This window comes from Salvelinus fontinalis, chromosome 27, assembly GCF_029448725.1.
Source record: "Salvelinus fontinalis isolate EN_2023a chromosome 27, ASM2944872v1, whole genome shotgun sequence".
Classification (NCBI taxonomy): domain Eukaryota; kingdom Metazoa; phylum Chordata; class Actinopteri; order Salmoniformes; family Salmonidae; genus Salvelinus; species Salvelinus fontinalis.
In genome coordinates, this window is record NC_074691.1 from 26,451,758 (window position 1) to 26,470,484 (window position 18,727).

The 18,727-nt window shown below is 45.0% G+C and overlaps 2 protein-coding genes across 5 annotated transcripts in view; one reads left to right on the plus strand and one right to left on the minus strand.

Annotated features, from left to right (window-relative positions):
* LOC129825363 (ectonucleoside triphosphate diphosphohydrolase 5-like) lies at positions 1-12,032 on the plus strand. Its single transcript, XM_055885420.1, has 13 exons — positions 1-444; positions 708-787; positions 908-1,051; positions 1,191-1,266; positions 1,761-1,796; positions 6,735-6,823; positions 7,060-7,139; positions 7,268-7,329; positions 7,636-7,737; positions 8,109-8,252; positions 8,971-9,027; positions 11,664-11,779; positions 11,949-12,032. The coding sequence occupies exons 1-13, from the start codon at positions 192-194 to the stop codon at positions 12,030-12,032; spliced, it is 1,323 nt and encodes a 440-aa protein (XP_055741395.1). The 5' UTR covers positions 1-191.
* The window catches only part of LOC129825362 (zinc finger protein 410-like), a 16,810-nt gene continuing 9,959 nt past the window's right edge, over positions 11,877-18,727 (minus strand). For 3 of the 4 annotated variants that reach the window (XM_055885418.1, XM_055885416.1, XM_055885417.1), the window contains exon 11: positions 11,877-13,371. In XM_055885418.1, the coding sequence (XP_055741393.1) occupies positions 13,271-13,371 (101 nt within the window). In that variant the 3' untranslated portion in view covers positions 11,877-13,270. The other variant, XM_055885419.1, reaches the window with a different exon arrangement.

Below are 18,727 nucleotides of genomic sequence, written 5' to 3' on the forward strand. Positions count from 1 at the left end.
AGCAGTGTCAATTAGGCTATCTAGCGTGCTGTTGGCTAAACTAAACTTTCCTCTACACAACTGCCTCAGTCTCCACTCTCCTATTAGTTGAGTTGACTAAGATACCCATCAGTCCATCAGGTTTAGCCTAAACTCTTGGCTTCATACCCATCAGAGGGACACTCATCTCCTGCTCCTTCGCCAGAGTGAAGATGTCTCTCCAGGCTCCTCTCCTACCTGCAGTGGTCCTGTCTCTGGTTCTGGTTGTGTTGGCTCTGACAGGGCTGTCCCATGCCCAGCTCCAGCCCAAGGCTTCTGTCCTGGATTTCTCAGCCAGCCTGGGTAACCTCCTCCCCAGCCTCAGCCGTCCGGCCAACTCCAGCCGGATCTTCTACGGGGTAATGTTTGACGCTGGCAGCACTGGGACACGCATCCATGTCTACACCTTCATACAGAAAGACCCTGGTGAGTTATGTTAACATTCTGATGCTCCCAGATGTGTTACTGTATGCAATGTTGTGGTACTGAATTGCCCATTTATTAAACTTAATTAAATGTGTCTTATTAGATGCTAATCAATGAACATTACACTGAATGCCCATCTTCATAAAACATCATTAATGTTTGCAAATTGTAGATTAAATGCTTATTGATTCGAGTGGATTTTGTAACTTCAAGTATTTCTTTATCTGTTGACTAATGGTTCATTTGTATATTTTGTCTGACAGAGGAGTTACCAGTGTTGGATAATGAGATGTTCCATTCCATCAAGCCTGGTCTGTCAGCATACGCAGACATGCCTGAAATGGTGAGTACAGCAGTGGTTGTAATTGTCGACGCAGCAAGTGATATTCCAATATTCCCAAAACACTTCAAATAGATTTTACTCAAATTCATCATCATCATCACAACCACATTATCTCCCCAGGGTGGGTACACAGTGAGGCAGCTTCTGAAGGTGGCGAAGAAGACCGTCCCACAGTTGGATTGGAAGAGAACCCCACTGGTCCTGAAAGCTACAGCAGGACTCAGGCTGCTGCCCCCAGAGAAAGCCCAGGCTCTGCTGGAACAGGTACTGGCTAAGGCACTGCTATATCAGATAGGGGGCTAGTGTACAGCACTATTAAATCAAGTATGGCACTGCCGAAGGTGTTGACACTACATTCACTATTTCTGTTGTCATCTCTCCATCTTCCCACTCCACCCCTCAGGTGCAGGACGTGTTTGATGAATCGCCCTTCTTCATCCCAGACGACAGCGTCAGCATAATGGATGGTACAAATGAAGGTAACGTCTCGTCTCCCAATAACCCCCCCGTCAACCTCCAGTCAAACCTATTCATCAGCACTTTGGTTGCAGGCTCCAACAGTGCTCTCCTCCTGATAGCATCAGTCACTGTTCTCCTTCTACAGCTTGCTGTGCTCTTTTTTTTTCATTGTGTTGGTTTTCCTGAGGCTATTTTACTAAATTACTGTAGATTACCCTGATCTGTTATGATGACGCTGTTGGAAAAAGAGGGTTGTTGTCATTAGAGGCAGTGTTGGTTACATCTCAAAACGTGTAATTATGTGGTGAATGGATTTAGTGGCTTACCAAGCCTCGTGTGGTGTCATTGTGTAATTGATTTGTCAGCGTTTTGACCACGTCTCTCAAATGATAGCCCTCTCACACATGTAAAACGAATGCTTATGCATGTCAAACAAGTTGTGAGTTAAGTGCACTAAACTGCATTGTCAGATCAGTATTAACCCCACTTCAATTTAACTTTTTTGTTCTCATAGGAATTTTGGCGTGGGTTACTGTGAACTTTTTGACAGGTGAGACTTGTAACTTCTTGTCATAGTACATATTGTAATGCATTCTTGGTTAGACTAATCAATTATCAGGGTGTAGTGTTGGCCATATGTATATGTATATACACTACCGTTCAAAAGTTTGGGGTCCCTTAGAAATGTCCTTGTTTTTGAAAGAAAAGCAATTTTTTGGGTCCATTAAATAACATCAAATTGATCAGAAATACAGTGTAGACATTGTTAATGTTGTAAATGACTATTGTAGCTGGAAACGGCAGATTTTTCGTGGAATATATACATAGGCGTACAAAGGCCCATTATCAGCAACCATCACTCCTGTGTTCCAATGTCACGTTGTGTTAGCTAATCCAAGTTTATCATTTTAAAAGGCTAATTGATCATTAGAAACCCCTTTTGAAATTATGTTAGCACAGCTGAAAACGGTTGTGCTGATTTAAAGAATCAATAATAATACTTCTTTAGACTAGTTGAGTATCTGGAGCTTAGAGTGTCTAGTCCTCAACTGGCAGCTTCATTAAATAGTACCCGCAAAACAGCAGTCTCAACGTCAGCAGTGAAGAGGCAACTCCGGGATGCTGGCCTTCTAGGCAGAGTTCCTCTGTCCAGTGTCTGTGTTCTTTTGCCCATCTTAATCTTTTATTTTTATTGGCCTGTCTGAGATATGGCTTTTTCTTTGCAACTCTGCCTAGAAGACCAGCATCCCGGAGTCACCTCTTCACTGTTGATGTTGAGACTGGTGTTTTGCGGGTACTATTTAATGAAGCTGCTAGTTGAGGACTTGTGAGGCATTTGTTTCTCGAACTAGACACTCTAATGTACTGGTCCTCTTGCTCAGTTGTGCACCAGGGCCTCACACTCCTCTTTCTATTCTGGTTAGAGGCAGTTTGCACTGTTCTGCGAAGGGAGTAGTGCACAGCATTGTACGAGATCTTCAGTTTCTGGGCAATTTCTCGCATGGAATAGCCTTCATTTCTCAGAACAAGAATAGACTGACGAGTTTCAGAAGAAAGGCCTTTGTTTCTGGACATTTTGAGCCTGTAATCGAATCCACAAATGCTGATGTCACGTTCCTGACCTGTTTTCCTTTGTTTTGTATTCATTTTAGTTGGTCAGGGCGTGAGTTGGGTGGGTTTGTCTATGTTTGTATTTCTATGTGGGGTTTTGTGTTCGGCCTGGTATGATTCTCAATTAGAGACAGGTGTGTATTGTTTGTCTCTAATTGAGAGTCATACAAAGGCAGCCAGGGTTTCACTGGTGTTTTGTGGGTGTTTGTTCCTGTGTCCTCACAGGACAGTTGAAGGTTAGTCACGTTTGTTGTTTTGTAGTTTGTAGTGTCTTGTTTGCTGTTTTTTCATTAAAAGATGGCTTATTTCCCTCAATCCGCATCTTGGTCCTATCCATGCTCCTTCTCGTCTAAGGGGGAGAACAACATTGACTGCCTTTACAGAAACACCCACCACAACAGGACCAAGCGGATTGAGGAGAGAGAAAAAGAACTAAGGCACTGGACACAGGAGGAATGGTCTTGGGAGATCATGGACGGAAAAGGACCCTGGGGAAGGGTTGGAGAGAATCGCCGCTCTCGGGAGGTGAAGAAGGCAGCCACAGCCCAGGAGCGGTGGATTGAGGAGGCAGCACGTATGAGAGGCTGGAAGCCCGAGAGGCTCACCCAAGAATTTCTTGGGGGGGGGCTAAAGGGGAGTGTGGCGAAGCCGGGTTGGATACCTGAGCCAACTCCCCGGGCTTGCCGTGGAGTAAGAGGGCGTCGTACTGGTCAGACACCGTGTTATGCGGTGAAGCGCACGGTGTCCCCAGTACGCGTGCTTAGCCCAGTGCGGGCTATTCCACCTTGCCGCACTGGGAGGGCTAGGTTGGGCATCGAGCCGGATGCCATGAAGCCGGCCCAACGTATCTGGCCTCCAGTACGTCTCCTCGGGCCGGCGTACATGGCACCAGCCTTACAGGTGGTGTCCCCGGTTCGCCTGCATAGCCCAGTGCGGGCTATTCCACCTCGCCGCACTGGCAGGGCTACGGGGTCCATTCAACCTGGTAAGGTTGGGGAGGCTCGGTGCTCAAGAGCACGTGTCCTCCTTCACGGTCCGGTATATCCGGCGCCACCTTCCCACCCCAGCTCAGTACCACCAGTGCCTACACCACGCACCAGGCTTCCAGTGCATCTCCAGAGCCCTGTTCCTCTTCCACGTACTCTCCCTATGGTGCGTGTCTCCAGCCCGGTGCCTCCAGTTCCGGCACCACGCACCAAGCCTCCTGTGCGTCTCCAGAGCCCTGGACGCACTGTTCCTTCTCCCCGCACTCGCCCTGAGGTGCGTGCCCTCAGCCCGGTACCTCCAGTTCCGGTACCACGCACCAGGCCTAGAGTGCGCCACGAGAGTCCAGTGTGCCCTGTTCCTGTTCCCCGCACTCGCCCTGAGGTGCGTGCCCTCAGCCCGGTACCTCCAGTTCCGGTACCACGCACCAGGCCTATAGTGCGTCTCAGCCGGCCAGAGTCTGCCGTCTGCCCAGCGGTGCCTGAACGGCCCGTCTGCCCAGCTCCGTCTGAGCCATCTGTCTGCCCAGCGCCGTCTGAGCCATCTGTCTGCCCAGCGCCGTCTGAGCCATCTGTCTGCCCAGCGCCGTCTGAGCCATCTGTCTGCCCAGCGCCGTCTGAGCCATCTGTCTGCCCAGCGCCGTCTGAGCCATCTGTCTGCCCAGCGCCGTCTGAGCCATCTGTCTGCCCAGCGCCGTCTGAGCCATCTGTCTGCCCAGCGCCGTCTGAGCCATCTGTCTGCCCAGCGCCGTCTGAGCCATCTGTCTGCCCAGCGCCGTCTGAGCCATCTGTCTGCCCAGCGCCGTCTGAGCCATCTGTCTGCCCAGCGCCGTCTGAGCCATCTGTCTGCCCAGCGCCGTCTGAGCCATCTGTCTGCCCAGCGCCGTCTGAGCCATCTGTCTGCCCAGTGCCGTCTGAGCCATCTGTCTGCCACGAGCCATTAGAGCCGCCCGTCTGTCCCGAGCCGTCCGTCAGTCAGGAGCCGCTAGAGCCGCCCGCCAGTCAGGAGCTGCCAGAGACGCCCGCCAGTCAGGAGCTGCCAGAGACGCCCGCCAGTCAGGAGCTGCCAGAGACGCCCGCCAGTCAGGAGCTGCCAGAGACGCCCGCCAGTCAGGAGCTGCCAGAGACGCCCGCCAGTCAGGAGCTGCCAGAGACGCCCGCCAGTCAGGAGCTGCCAGAGACGCCCGCCAGTCAGGAGCTGCCAGAGACGCCCGCCAGTCAGGAGCTGCCAGAGACGTCCGACAGTCCGGAGCTGCCCTACAGTCCGGAGCTGCCCTACAGTCCGGAGCTGCCGTACAGTCCGGAGCTGCCCTACAGTCCGGAGCTGCCACTCAGCCCGGACCTGCCGGAGTCCCTCAGCCCGGACCTGCCGGAGTCCCTCAGCCCGGACCTGCCGGAGTCCCTCAGCCCGGACCTGCCGGAGTCCCTCAGCCCGGACCTGCCGGAGTCCCTCAGCCAGGACCTGCCGGAGTCCCTCAGCCAGGACCTGCCGCCCCTTGTCCCGGTGCTGCCCCTTGTCCCGGTGCTGCCCCTTGTCCCGGTGCTGCCCCTTGTCCCGGTGCTGCCCCTTGTCCCGGTGCTGCCCCTTGTCCCGGTGCTGCCCCTTGTCCCGGTGCTGCCCCTTGTCCCGGTGCTGCCCCTTCATTTAGGTGGGGTTAGTGGGAGGGTGGTCATTGGGAGGGGGATAAAGAAGCGGGGATTGATTATGGTGGGGTGGGGACCTCGTCCACCGCCAGAGCCGCCACCGTGGACAGACGCCCACCCAGACCCTCCCCTAGACTTTGTGCTGGTGCGCCCGGAGTTCGCACCTTAAGGGGGGGGTTCTGTCACGTTCCTGACCTGTTTTCCTTTGTTTTGTATTCATTTTAGTTGGTCAGGGCGTGAGTTGGGTGGGTTTGTCTATGTTTGTATTTCTATGTGGGGTTTTGTGTTCGGCCTGGTATGATTCTCAATTAGAGACAGGTGTGTATTGTTTGTCTCTAATTGAGAGTCATACAAAGGCAGCCAGGGTTTCACTGGTGTTTTGTGGGTGTTTGTTCCTGTGTCCTCACAGGACAGTTGAAGGTTAGTCACGTTTGTTGTTTTGTAGTTTGTAGTGTCTTGTTTGCTGTTTTTTCATTAAAAGATGGCTTATTTCCCTCAATCCGCATCTTGGTCCTATCCATGCTCCTTCTCGTCTAAGGGGGAGAACAACATTGACTGCCTTTACAGCTGATGCTCCAGATACTCAACTAGTCTAAAGAAGGACAGTTTTATTGCTTCTTTAATCAGCACAACCGTTTTCAGCTGTGCTAACATAATTTCAAAAGGGTTTTCTAATGATCAATTAGCCTTTTAAAATTATAAACTTGGATTAGCTAACACAAAGTGACATTGGATCACAGGAGTGATGGTTGCTGATAATGGGCCTCTGTACGCCTATGTAGATATTCCATAAAAAATCTGCCCTTCCAGCTACAATAGTCATTTACAACATTAACAATGTCTACACTGTATTTCTGATCAATTTGATGTTATTTTAATGGACAAAAAAATAGCTTTCCTTTCAAAAACAAGGACATTTCTAAGTGACCCCAAACTTTTGAACGGCAGTATACACACACACACACACACACACAGAGACATCTGAAATGGCAATGGCAGTTATTATTTCTCATAAACCCTGGCTCTCCAGAAGATAACCTCAACTTGTACAGCCAGAGTCGATATTGAGCAGGGTTTTATTCCTGAAAGGGACTCCTATCATCTTTCTCAGATCTCCACAGAGTGTTTCACCCCTCTGGATACAGATCCTGGGCTGTACCAAATCACAAGTGTGACTGATTCCTATCTCACCGTCTTCAGAGAGAACTTGTCAATAAAGTTGGTTCAAATGGGAAAATATTTTTTTTTAGGTCACCTCTATGCTGAGACCAGGAAGACAGTGGGGATTCTGGATCTGGGGGGTGGATCGACTCAAATCACTTTTCTACCCAAATCCAAGGTTAGGGTTCATTTGTACAAGCTGATTTATGTTCAATATTGTGCTTCACACTATGTTGATAAAGTGTTTATATTTGAATATGAATAATAAAATAATATATGCCATTTATCCAAAGCAACTTAGTCATGCATGCCTACATTTCATTTGCCAGGCACAAGATCAGTTAGACATACCTGCATTTAATTTTTTCTGGAAAGTGAATTACATTTGTTCACATATTTATTTTTCCTGTGCAGAAAACCATTGTAAGTTCTCCTGCTGACTACATTGCCAGATTTGATATGTTCAACTCTACATATGACCTGTACACTCACAGGTAAACAATCTATATCCACTGATGCAGAAAGTATAAACAGTCACAAGTAATTGTTCTATACAACAAACCCGTAATAGTTTGTAAAAGTACTATCCAAATAACTATTAATTGATTGATTTGATTGACAGCTACCTGGGTAATGGACTGATGGCAGCCAGACTGGCAGCCCTAGGAGCACTGGGGGCAGAAGGTGATGGCTCGATACACTTTGATAGAAATTTAAAGGCAGTGTTCCCGCGTTAGCGGACACTGCGTTCACACACAGTAAACGCTGGGTATGTCGGCTCAATCGGAAATTACCTTTAAATTTAAATTGCGCTATAACGCTGAACTTCAGCAATACAGATTGAATCGAGCCCAAACATTCATTTACATATCATCATCAGCATGTTAGAATCCCCAATTCACACACAATATAGGTTTTAGAACATGCTTTTACTTTTCAATGTTATTCATAGACCCCCATTCACCATTATTTTGTTACTTTACGCTACAGGGTTGGAGTGGAGAGTGTTCAAAAGCTCCTGTCTGCCCAAGAAGTTCAGAGAGGAGTGGCGCTTTGGAGGACTCACCTACATAGTCAGCGGGATACCTGATGGTGAGAGTCAACCAACTCACTGGATCTGCTAGAACTACCATCAAATATGTACTGTAGTGGAACAACCTTAATAATAATAGATATGTTTTTTAGCAGAAGTTTTTATCCAAAGCGATTTAGTCATGCGTGCATACATTTTACGTATGGTGTGCGTAAAATGTATCTTGGAACAGTTATTTGGGTGGTAACACAAAACGTAGCATGCTGAACTTGGTACCTCTCAAAGTGTCTTCCTATGCAGGGTACTAGGGTTTACCTGGAGTTGCTGTAAAGCAGTCAGTCACTAATGTGTATGAAAGTGCTATACAAATACAAAATATTGATTAAAAACTTGAGCTCATAACAGTATCCTGTTTCGGTCCCTGTCCCAGGTTATGCGGGATACAAGCTGTGTTACCAGGAGGTGTTGAAGGTAGTAAAGGGAATAGTTCACCAGCCCTATGAGTTGAAAGACACCAGTGTGTTCTACGCTTTCTCCTACTACTTTGACCGAGCCGTGGATGCAGGCCTTATTGGTGAGAACACACACACATACAACTTCTACTACAACCAAGCAGTGGACGCATTTGTAGCCCTGTTTATACCTGGTTCCGACAATCGTCCTTTGTCCTGATCTTGTAAACATTCTGATTGTGCCCACAATTTTAGACAGGTGTAGACGATTAAGACACATTGTGATCAGACCTTCCTGACCACCTCCGGAGGTAGTGAGTCACTTGCATTGTTATAATTGCAGTGTCTCTACATAGGTAAAGAAAGGTTGCCACATTTGGGAAAATGTCAGAAGAGCCCCGTAGGGTATATATTATATCTTCTCCAATTTACTAAAGTGTATAAAGATCGGGACAGTAAAACTATTTAAGTCATCATTATCCCGCCCTCTACAAACATTGACAGGTTATACCATTGATTTATGACATCAATATGTGTCTTAAAATAATGACTCACTCCTAGAAGGAGATTCATTCCCCTCCTCCCTCTCGGCAGGGAAAAATTACTAATTTCTGAAGTAACTGACTCAGACTCAGTGGTGTGATGAGTTCTAGATTGTTATTAGAGTGGTGTCCGTGGTCGTCGACTCGTCAGCGAGTAACATGATGAGAAAGGTTGCAGGCCCTATTAGTATGATGGAGATGTACTGTGTAGCCCTGCTCTCATTGTAATGAATGATGCAGTGTAATGACAGTGTTTCTGAAGGAAAGATTAACGACCCCCGTCGTTCCACTCTTTCAGATGGGACCCAAGGAGGAATGCTGGAGGTCAGAGACTTTAAGAAGGGAGCTAAAGAGGGTGAGAATGAGTTAAGTATGATGAGTAATGATATGCATAGCCAGAGATGGGCAAAAATGACAAAATACCATAAAGATTGATGTATCAAAATAAACAACAAAATACTTGTATTTTGAAATGAAAATAAAATACATGTACAGTTGAAGTCAGAAGTTTACATACACCTTAGCCAAATACATTCAAACTCAGTTTTTCACAATTTCTGACATTTAATCATAGTAAAAATTCCCTGTCTTAGGTCAGTTAGGATGTCCACTTTATTTTAAGAATGTAAAATGTCAGAATAATAGGAGAGAGAATTATTTATTTCAGCTTTTATTTTTTTTCATCACATTCCCAGTGGGTCAGAAGTTTACAGACACTCAATTAGTATTTGGTAGCATTGTCTGTAAATTGTTTAGCTTGGGTCAAATGTTTCGGGTAGCCTTCCACAAGCTTCCCACAATAAGTTGGGTGAATTTTGGCTCATTCCTCCCGACAGAGCTGGCTTGTAGGCCTCCTTGCTCGCACACACTTTTTCAGTTCTGCCCACAAATTGTCTATAGGATTGAGGTCAGGGCTTTGTGACGGCCACTTCAATACCTTGACTTTGTTGTCCTTAAGCCGTTTTGCCACAACTTTGGAAGTATGCTTGGGGTCATTGTCCATTGTTCATTTGGAAGACCCATTTGCGACCAAGCTTTAACTTCCTGACTGATGTCTTGAGATGTTGCTTCAATATATCCACAATTTTCCCTCCTCACGATGCCATCTATTTTGTGAAGTGCACCAGTCCCTCCTGCAGCAAAACACCCCCACAACATGATGCTGCCACCCACGTGCATCACGGTTGGAATGGTGTTCTTCGGCTTGCAAGCATCCCCCTAATTTCCTCCATACATAACGATGTTCATTATGGCCAAAGTTATATTTTTGTTTTATCAAACCAGAGGACATTTCTCCAAAAAGTACGATCTTTGTCCTCATGTTCAGTTGCAAACCGTAGTCTGGCTGGCTGGCTTTTTTTGGAGCAGTGGCTTCTTCCTTGGTGAGCGGCCTTTAGGTTATGTCGATATAGGACTAATTTTACTGTGGCTATAGATACTTTTGTACCTGTTTCCTCCAGCATCTTCACAAGGTCCTTTGCTGTTGTTCTGGGATTGATATGCACTTTTCGCACCAAAGTACGTTCATCTCTAGGAGACCGAACACATCTCCTTCCTGAGCGGTATGACGGCTGCGTGGTCCCATGGTGTTTAAACTTGCGTACTATTGTTTGTACAAATGAACATGGTACTTTCAGGCGTTTGGAAATTACTCCCAAGGATGAACCAAATTGTGGAGGTCTACAATTTTTTTTCCTGAGGTCTTGGCTGATTTCTTTTGAATTTCCCATGATGTCAAGCAAAGAGGCACTGAGTTAGAAGGTAGGCCTTGAAATACATCCACAGGCACACCTCCAATTGACTCAAATGATGTCAATTAGCTTATCAGAAGCTTCTGGAATTTTCCAAGCTGTTTAAAGGGACAGTCAACTTAGTGTATGTAAACTTCTGACCCACTGGAATTGTGATACAGTGAATTATAAGTGAAATAATCTGTCTGTAAACAATTGTTGGAAAAATGACCTGTGTCATGCACAAAGTAAATGTCCTAACCAACTTGCCAAAACTATAGTTTGTTAACAAGAAATTTGTGGAGTGGTTGAAAAACGAGTTTTAATGACTCCAACCGAAGTGTATGTAAACTTCCGACTTCAACTGTATTTTAAAATACATAAATACATTTGCAAGTAGCTGGCCCGAACAGCAACATTCTCAGTAACGTTTTACTTTATCTACCTTAGTTGAGTGCACAGACTGTAAGTTACTCTGAATAAGTGTCTGCTAAATGACCAAAATGTATATGCAAAAAAATTATTAACATACCAAAATGAACTGCTTAGCACACTGGGTATTATTATTGGCCTTGTTTCATGGCGGATATCATTCGAATAATATTCTGCATGCTTTGCAATTGTTCATTTTTACATATACAATTCCTTTGAGTTAATTTAGACACCAACTCCAGGTGAAAGGGATCAACAAAATGGTCAACCATTATGAAAAATGGGATAAAAGTATTTTGTATTTTGAAAATACAAATGACAGCTCTCGAAAGTATCTTGTTACATAGCACATTGGAGTGTAGTTCAGCCCGATGTAATACAAATGACAAAATACTCAGAAGTAATTGAAATACATATTTCAAATACATGTAATAGAAATACTGCCCATAGCAATGGATTTATCATTGCTGTGTTGGCACCCCAGGTTTTCTGAGCAAAAAATAATTCAAAAACACACTGCAATCTGGCAGATAAGTCCCAGCTGTGTGAATTGCCTCCCATTGAAATGAATGGACTTCTGGCAGAACGCATACATACAAGGCTTAGGAGTTGTATAATGCCGGGAGCCGCCTGTGGATTTGACTGCTCAAACGCAGTTTCTTTCCCACACCGTCAAAACAACAGCTATGCGGGTGTTGGCTAGTGCAGCTCTGATAGCGCAGTAAGGGCTAGATTCTATGCCTGAGAAGTCTTAATGGCTTACAGGTGTCTTCCTCTCGTTTCCCTTTAATGCACTGATCTGGCAATGGATTTCTGTTTCTTATTCCAGTGTGTAACAAGATGTCTAAGTACCGTCCTGTCAGCCCCTTCTTGTGTATGGACATGACCTACATCACCTGTCTGCTCAAAGATGGCTTCGGCTTCAAGGAGAACACTGTACTGCAGGTGAGACCGCCAAGTCATAATGGAATAGTCCTTTTGGCAATTCAGTAACGCAAAACCACACTTTTTAAAGCTAGCAACAAAGAAATAGTCAGATGAGATCTGTTAGACATTTTTACTTAAATAAATACAAAATAGCATGAGTGATTTGGTGTGTGTCTCCTTTCTCCAGCTGATTAAGAAGGTGAACAACGTTGAGACAAGCTGGGCCTTAGGTGCCACGTTCAAACACTTCCAGAACCTAAAGATCCACTGAGAGACATAAGCCACAGGGTTGGTTGGGCTGGTGGGATCACTGGTTTATCACTGGTTTACATGGTGTTCAACAAGAAGTGGACTGAGGAATACTTGTTTTAAACTGATAAGCCTTTGTGTCTTGTTTTAATGTTTTAAAGATATGCCATATTTGGATTTTACATTTGAGATGACATTACAATTGTTACAACTATTTTGTAACCCAACACATATGACTGGTACTATAGTTCAGTAGGTCTGTTGTTTTCATGTGACTGGCTGCTATACCGTAGCCTTGTATTATATACGTCTCTATTAAAGCACTGGGGGCTGAAACTCAACATAGTTGTGTTACTGTACAAATCTGGATATTTTGACCATCTGATATCAGTTAGGTCTGATTTTGATTTTCATAAAAAAAATAGAAGCTGTTGTGTGTAGAGTGTGCTTGGAAAAAATATTGTGTTCCATATGCAGCTGTGCATTAACTGTGCCTTTGTTCCAATAGCAGCTTGTGAGTTTGAAACTGTTTCCTTAATGATTAGGGACTGAGTACATTTATGTGGAGCACATTTAAAAGTACATTTTCAAATTGTTTTATGTAAGCTATTGAGTATTGCAGAAGATCAGCTCCATAGTGCGATTGAAATGGTCATATGCAGCGTTTACCGAGAACGAAGTCTCAATGTGGAAACATTGCCTTGAATTTCAAATCGCGCTTTAGTGCTTAACTTCAATGATAGGAATTGATTCGAGCTCTTGATTAATGTGAATTAAGCTAAAAAGCATCAGCCTTAATATTGTTTAGCAAAAGAAAAATCACTGCATTTTAGCCTCATCTGCACTCAGGCACGCTTATACAATTGATTTAGTATGTTGTTTAACAATGACAAACACAGGTAGCTAGCTATACATTGTTAATTAATAAAACATTATTTGTATACCTGTCTTTTTCTTTGGAAAGTCACCTGATAATTCCTTATATTTATAAACTATAGAAAACGTCTGTCTGTACAAGTTCTAGAACATTTTACACCGTCTTCTCATAAAACCCTCAGCAGCTAATTACATATCTACAGGGCTAAATCTGATCTTTTTTTCCAATCACATCAGATCAAAAGACCAATTAGTGAAAAAAAAGATCCGAATTGGGCTGCCTGTCTTAACGCAGCCACAGTGAAGGATGCAGAGAGTACATGTAGAACTCTGCCTCAAATGCCTTTCCTGAAGTGTGAACAGAGATTTGCACAACAGCCTTGACTACAGCAAAGCCACCACATCCTCTGCGTATGTGTGACTTGTTGTTGTCATGGTGACCAGGTCATGGGGTTGAGAGAGAACGACCACAGAGTCTGCCGAGCCTAAAACGAAGGGAAGAAGAAGAGATGAGTTAGAAGAGACAGAAGGCACAGGGGGGTAATTAAATAACATGGCCATAGTTAGACTATATATATCCCCCTGTGGTTTTGGACGATGCCCTTGGTTTGAGTCCTGAAAAATATAACACCATCGCTAACTGTTAAAGAGTGCGAGATTCTGGCAAATAAATATTTTTTCTACTTACCCAGAGTCAGATGAACTCATGGATACAATTGGTATGTCTCTGCATCCAGTATGAAGGAAGTTCAGTTCTACACAGCTAGTGGTAGACTTCCAGTCATCGCGCTAACGCTAGTTATTATTAGCTCGCAAGCTAACTTCCATCATACTAGACAAACATAAAAATGGTATCCACGAGTTCATCTAAATCCACATAAGTGGAATAAACACATTGATTTCCAGAATCTGGCATTTAAAAAAAATGTTTTTCAGTTACAGTAAACAATGGTTGAAATACACTACATTGCACATGTGGTTTTATACATTCGATATACCATGGGATCATGCTTTTTGAACGAGGTAGGAATGTATATGCACATACGAAAATAAACTTAAGTATTACTTAATACAAAAAAAATTGTCTTCAAAACAAAGTGTTTAATATTAGCCTGTCTTATTATAATTTTTCTAAGGTAGATCAATTAAATACAAAGCTTAGGTAGGCAGTTTACTGTAGAGGGAGATTGTAGTGTCTCTACATAGGTAAAGAAAGGTTGCCACATTCGGTAGAATTTGTCAGAAGAACCCCGTAGGGTATATTATATCTTCTGAAATGTAAGACATCTTTAATCCACACAAAATCAGAGGGAGGAGAGGGCGACTTCCACACAAGTCAATTAAACCTTCTTGCCAACAAACTCAAAGGCTACACAGTTAGATATGTATTTTGGTAGTCTTATAGTATCAGGTAATACACCAAATAATGTTATGGAAGTAGGAGCAAAAGGCACTTGTAATAGTTTAGATGTGGTATCAAAGATGGCAGACCAATAGCTATGTAGAGAAGAACAGGACCAAAACATATGTATTAATGAATCAGGAGCTTGCCGACACCTGTCGCTAACAAGGTGGACATCAGAATTGAGTTTTTTAAATTTATTTTTATTTCACCTTTAGTTAACCAGGTAGGCTAGTTGAGAACAAGTTCTCATTTACAACTGTGACCTGACCAAGAATAAAGCAAAACAGTTCGACACATACAACACAGAGTTACACATGGAATAAACAAACATACAGTCAATAATACAGTCGAAAAAATCTATATACAGTGTGTGCAAATGAGGTAAGATAAGGGAGGTAAGGCAATAAATAGGCCATGGTGGCGAAGTAATTACAATATAGCAATTAAACACTGGAGTGATTGATGTGCAGAAGATGAATGTGCAAGTACAGATACTGGGGTGCAAAGGAGCAAGGTTAATAAATAAATACAGTATGGGGATGAGGTAGTTGGGTGGGCTATATTACAGATGGGCTATGTACAGGTGCAGTGATCTGTGAGCTGCTCTGACAGCTGGTGCTTAAAGCTAGTGAGGGAGATATGAGTTTCCAGCTTCAGTGATTTTTGCAGTTCGTTCCAGTCATTGGCAGCAGAGAACTGAAAGGAAAGGCGGACAAAGGAGGAACTGGCTTTGGGGGTGACCAGAGAGATATACCTGCTGGAGCGCGTGCTACAGGTGGGTGCTGCTATGGTGACCAGTGAGCTGAGATAAGGCGGGGTTTTACCTAGCAGAGACTTGTAGATGACCTGAAGCCAGTGGGTTTGGCGACGAGTATGAAACAAGGGCCAGCCAACGAGAGCGTACAGGTCGCAATGGTGGGTAGTATATGGGGTTTTGGTGACAAAACGGGTGGCACTGGGATAGACTGCATCCAATTTGTTGAGTAGAGTGTTGGAGGCTATTTTGTAAATGACATCGCCGAAGTCGAGGATCGGTAGGATGGTCAGTTTTACGAGGGCAACATCATTGATGTATGCAGAGAAGAGTCAGCCCGAGAATTGAACCCTGTGGCACCCCCATAGAGACTGCCAGAGGTCCAGACAACAGGCCCTCCAATTTGACACACAGAACTCTATCAGAGAAGTAGTTGGTGAACCATGGGAGGCAGTCATTTGATAAGAATGTGGTCGAAAGCCTTGGCCAGGTCGATGAATACGGCTGCACTGTAATGTCTCTTATCGATGGCGGTTATGATATCGTTTAGGACCTTGAGCGTGGCTGAGGTGCACCCATAACCAGCTTTGAAACCAGATTGCATAGCGGAGAAGGTACGGTGGGATTCGAAATGGTCGGTAATCTGTTTGTTAACTTGGCTTTCGAAGACATTAGAAAGGCAGGGTAGGATAGATATAGGTCTGTAGCAGTTTGGGTCTAGAGCGTCTCTCCCTTTGGAGAGGGGGATAACCTTGGCAGCTTTCCAATCTTTGGGATCTCAGACGATGCAAAAGAGAGGTTGAACAGGCTAGTAGTAGGGGTTGCAACAATTTAGGCAGATCATTTTAGAAAGAAAAGGTTCATATTGTCTAGCCCGGCTGATTTGTAGGGGTCCAGATTTTGCAGCTTTCAGAACATCAGCTATCTGGATTTGGGTGAAGGAGAAATGGGGGAGACTTGGGCGAGTAGCTGTGGGGGGTGCCGGGCAGGTGACCGGGGTAGGGGTAGCCAGGTGGAAAGCATGGCCAGCCGTAGAAAAATGCTTATTGAAATTCTCAATTCTAGTGGGTTTATCCGTGGTGACAGTCTTTCCTAGCCTCAGTACAGTGGGCAGCTGGGAGGAGATGCTCTTATTCTCCATGGACTTTACAGTGTCCCAGAACTTTTTTGAGTTTGTGTTACAGGATGCAAATTTCTGTTTGAAAAAGCTAGCCTTAGCTTTCCTAACTGCCTGTGTATATTGGTCCCTAACAAGTCGCATATCACGGGGGCTATTCGATGCTAATGCAGTACGCCACAGGATGTTTTTGTGCTGGTCAAAAGGCAGTCAGGTCTGGAGTGAACCAAGGGCCATATCTGTTCCTGGTTCAATTTTTTTTGGAACGGAGCATGCTTATTTAAGATGGTGAGGAAGGCACTTTTAAAGAATAACCAGGCATCCTCTATTGACGGGATGAGGTCAATATCATTCCAGGTTACCCCGGCCAGGTCGATTAGAAAGGCCTGCTCGCTGAAGTGTTTTAGGGAGAATTTGACAGTGATGAGGGGTGGTCGTTTGACCGTAGACCCATTACGGATGCAGGCAGTGATCGCTGAGATCTTGGTTGAAAACAGCAGAAATGTATTTGGAGGGCAGGTTGGTTAGGATGATATCTATGAGGTTGCCCGTGTTTACGGATTTGGGATTGTACCTGGTAGGTTCATTGATCATTTGTGTGAGATTGAGGGCATCAAGCTTAGATTGTAGGATGGCCGGGGTGTTAAGCATGTCCATGTTTAGGTCACCTAGCAGCCCAAGCTCTGAAGATAGATGGGGGGCAATCAGTTCACATTTGATGTCCAGGGCACAGCTGGGAGCAGAGGGTGGTCTATAGCAAGCGGCAACGGTGAGAGACTTGTTTCTGGAAAGGTGGATTTTTAAAAGTAGAAGTTCAAATTGCTTGGGTACAGACCTGGATAGTAAGACAGAACTCTGCAGGCTAACTCCGCCTCCTTTGGCAGTTCTATCTTGGAGGAAAATGTTATAGTTAGGGATGGACATTTCAGGGTTTTTGGTGGTCTTCCTAAGCCAGGATTCAGACACGGTTAAGACATCTGGGTTGGCAGAGTGTGCTAAAGCAGTGAATAAAACAAACTTAGGGAGGAGGCTTCTAATGTTAACATGCATGAAACCAAGGCTTTTACGGTTACAGAAGTCAACAAATGAGAGCACCTGGGGAATAGGAGTGGAGCTAGGCACTGCAGGTCCTGGATTAACCTCTACATCACCAGAGGAACAGAGAAGGAGTAGGATAAGGGTACGGCTAAAAGCTATAAGAACTGGTCGTCTAGTACGTTCGGAACAGAGAGTAAAAGGAGCAGGTTTCTGGGCGCGATAGAATAGATTCAAGGCATAATGTACAGACAAAGGTATGGTAGGATGTGAGTACATTGGAGGTAAACCTAGGCATTGAGTGATGAGAGAGATATTGTCTCTAGAAACCAGGTGATGTCATCGCATATGTGGGAGGTGGAACTAAATGGTTGGTTAAGGCATATTGAGCAGGGCTAGAGGCTCGACAATGAAATAAAACAATAATCACTAACCAGAACAGTAATGGACAAGGCATATTGACATTATGGAGAGGCATGCGTAGCCAAGTGATCATAAGGGTCCAGTGAATGGTTGGGCTGGCTGGAGACTGGGCGATTCAGACAGCTAGCAGGCCGGGGCTAACAAGCTAGCAGAAGGGCCTTAGAGGAATGTCGCGACGGAGGAAAGTCTGTTTTAGCCTCCTAGTGCGGTTCCGTCAATAGACCAGTCATGATGGATTAGTAGGGTTCCGTGTAGCAGAGGGTTCCAGTCCAATTGGCAAATGGATCTATTCAGCTAACAGTCCAAAATGCTCTAGACAGCTAGCGGGCCGCAGCTAGCAGATGGGCATTCAGGGGACGTCGCAACGAAGGGGCCTGTTGAAAAAAAAAAACATTGGGCAGATTACGTCGGTAGTCCAGTCGTGATGGATAAGCAGAGCTTCGTGTGGTAAAAGGGGCCCAGGCTCATTGGCAAAATAGGAATAGTGGCACGAGAAATTGGCCAATGGACCTATTAGCTAACAGTCCGATATGCTCTAGACAGCTAGCGAGGCCGCGGCTAGCAGGCTAACAAATGGGAATTCAGGGGACGTTGCGACGTAGGAGCCAGTTGAGTAACCCCCTCGAGCAGACTACGTTGGTAGTCCAGTCGTGAAGAATCGGCGGGGTTCCGTACCCCATACCGGCAGTAAAAGGGGTCCAGGAGGGAGTGGCTGATGGACCTCTTCAGCTAGCCGGGAGATGGGCCTAGCATGGGCTAGCTCCAGGCTAATTGGTGCTTGCTTCGGGACAGAGTTTAGTCCAGTGAGTGTGGTGTAGGATGTTGCATTGGATCAAACCATGTTTGGCACAAATAGAAGAGGAGACGGTGCAGAATATCTTCCCATGTGTCATCAGTAAACTTAAACTTTATGTTCCCATAAAGTTTTAATAGCTGCGAATGAAGGATTGTGAAGAGAGTAAATTTGATCATAGCTATAAGAAATAATACCTTTTACTGCTGGGGATAGTTTGAAAAATGCATCAAATCAAATTTTATTTGTCACATGCGCCAAATACAACAGTGAAATGCTTACTTACGAGCCATAACCAACAAAGCAGTTAATAA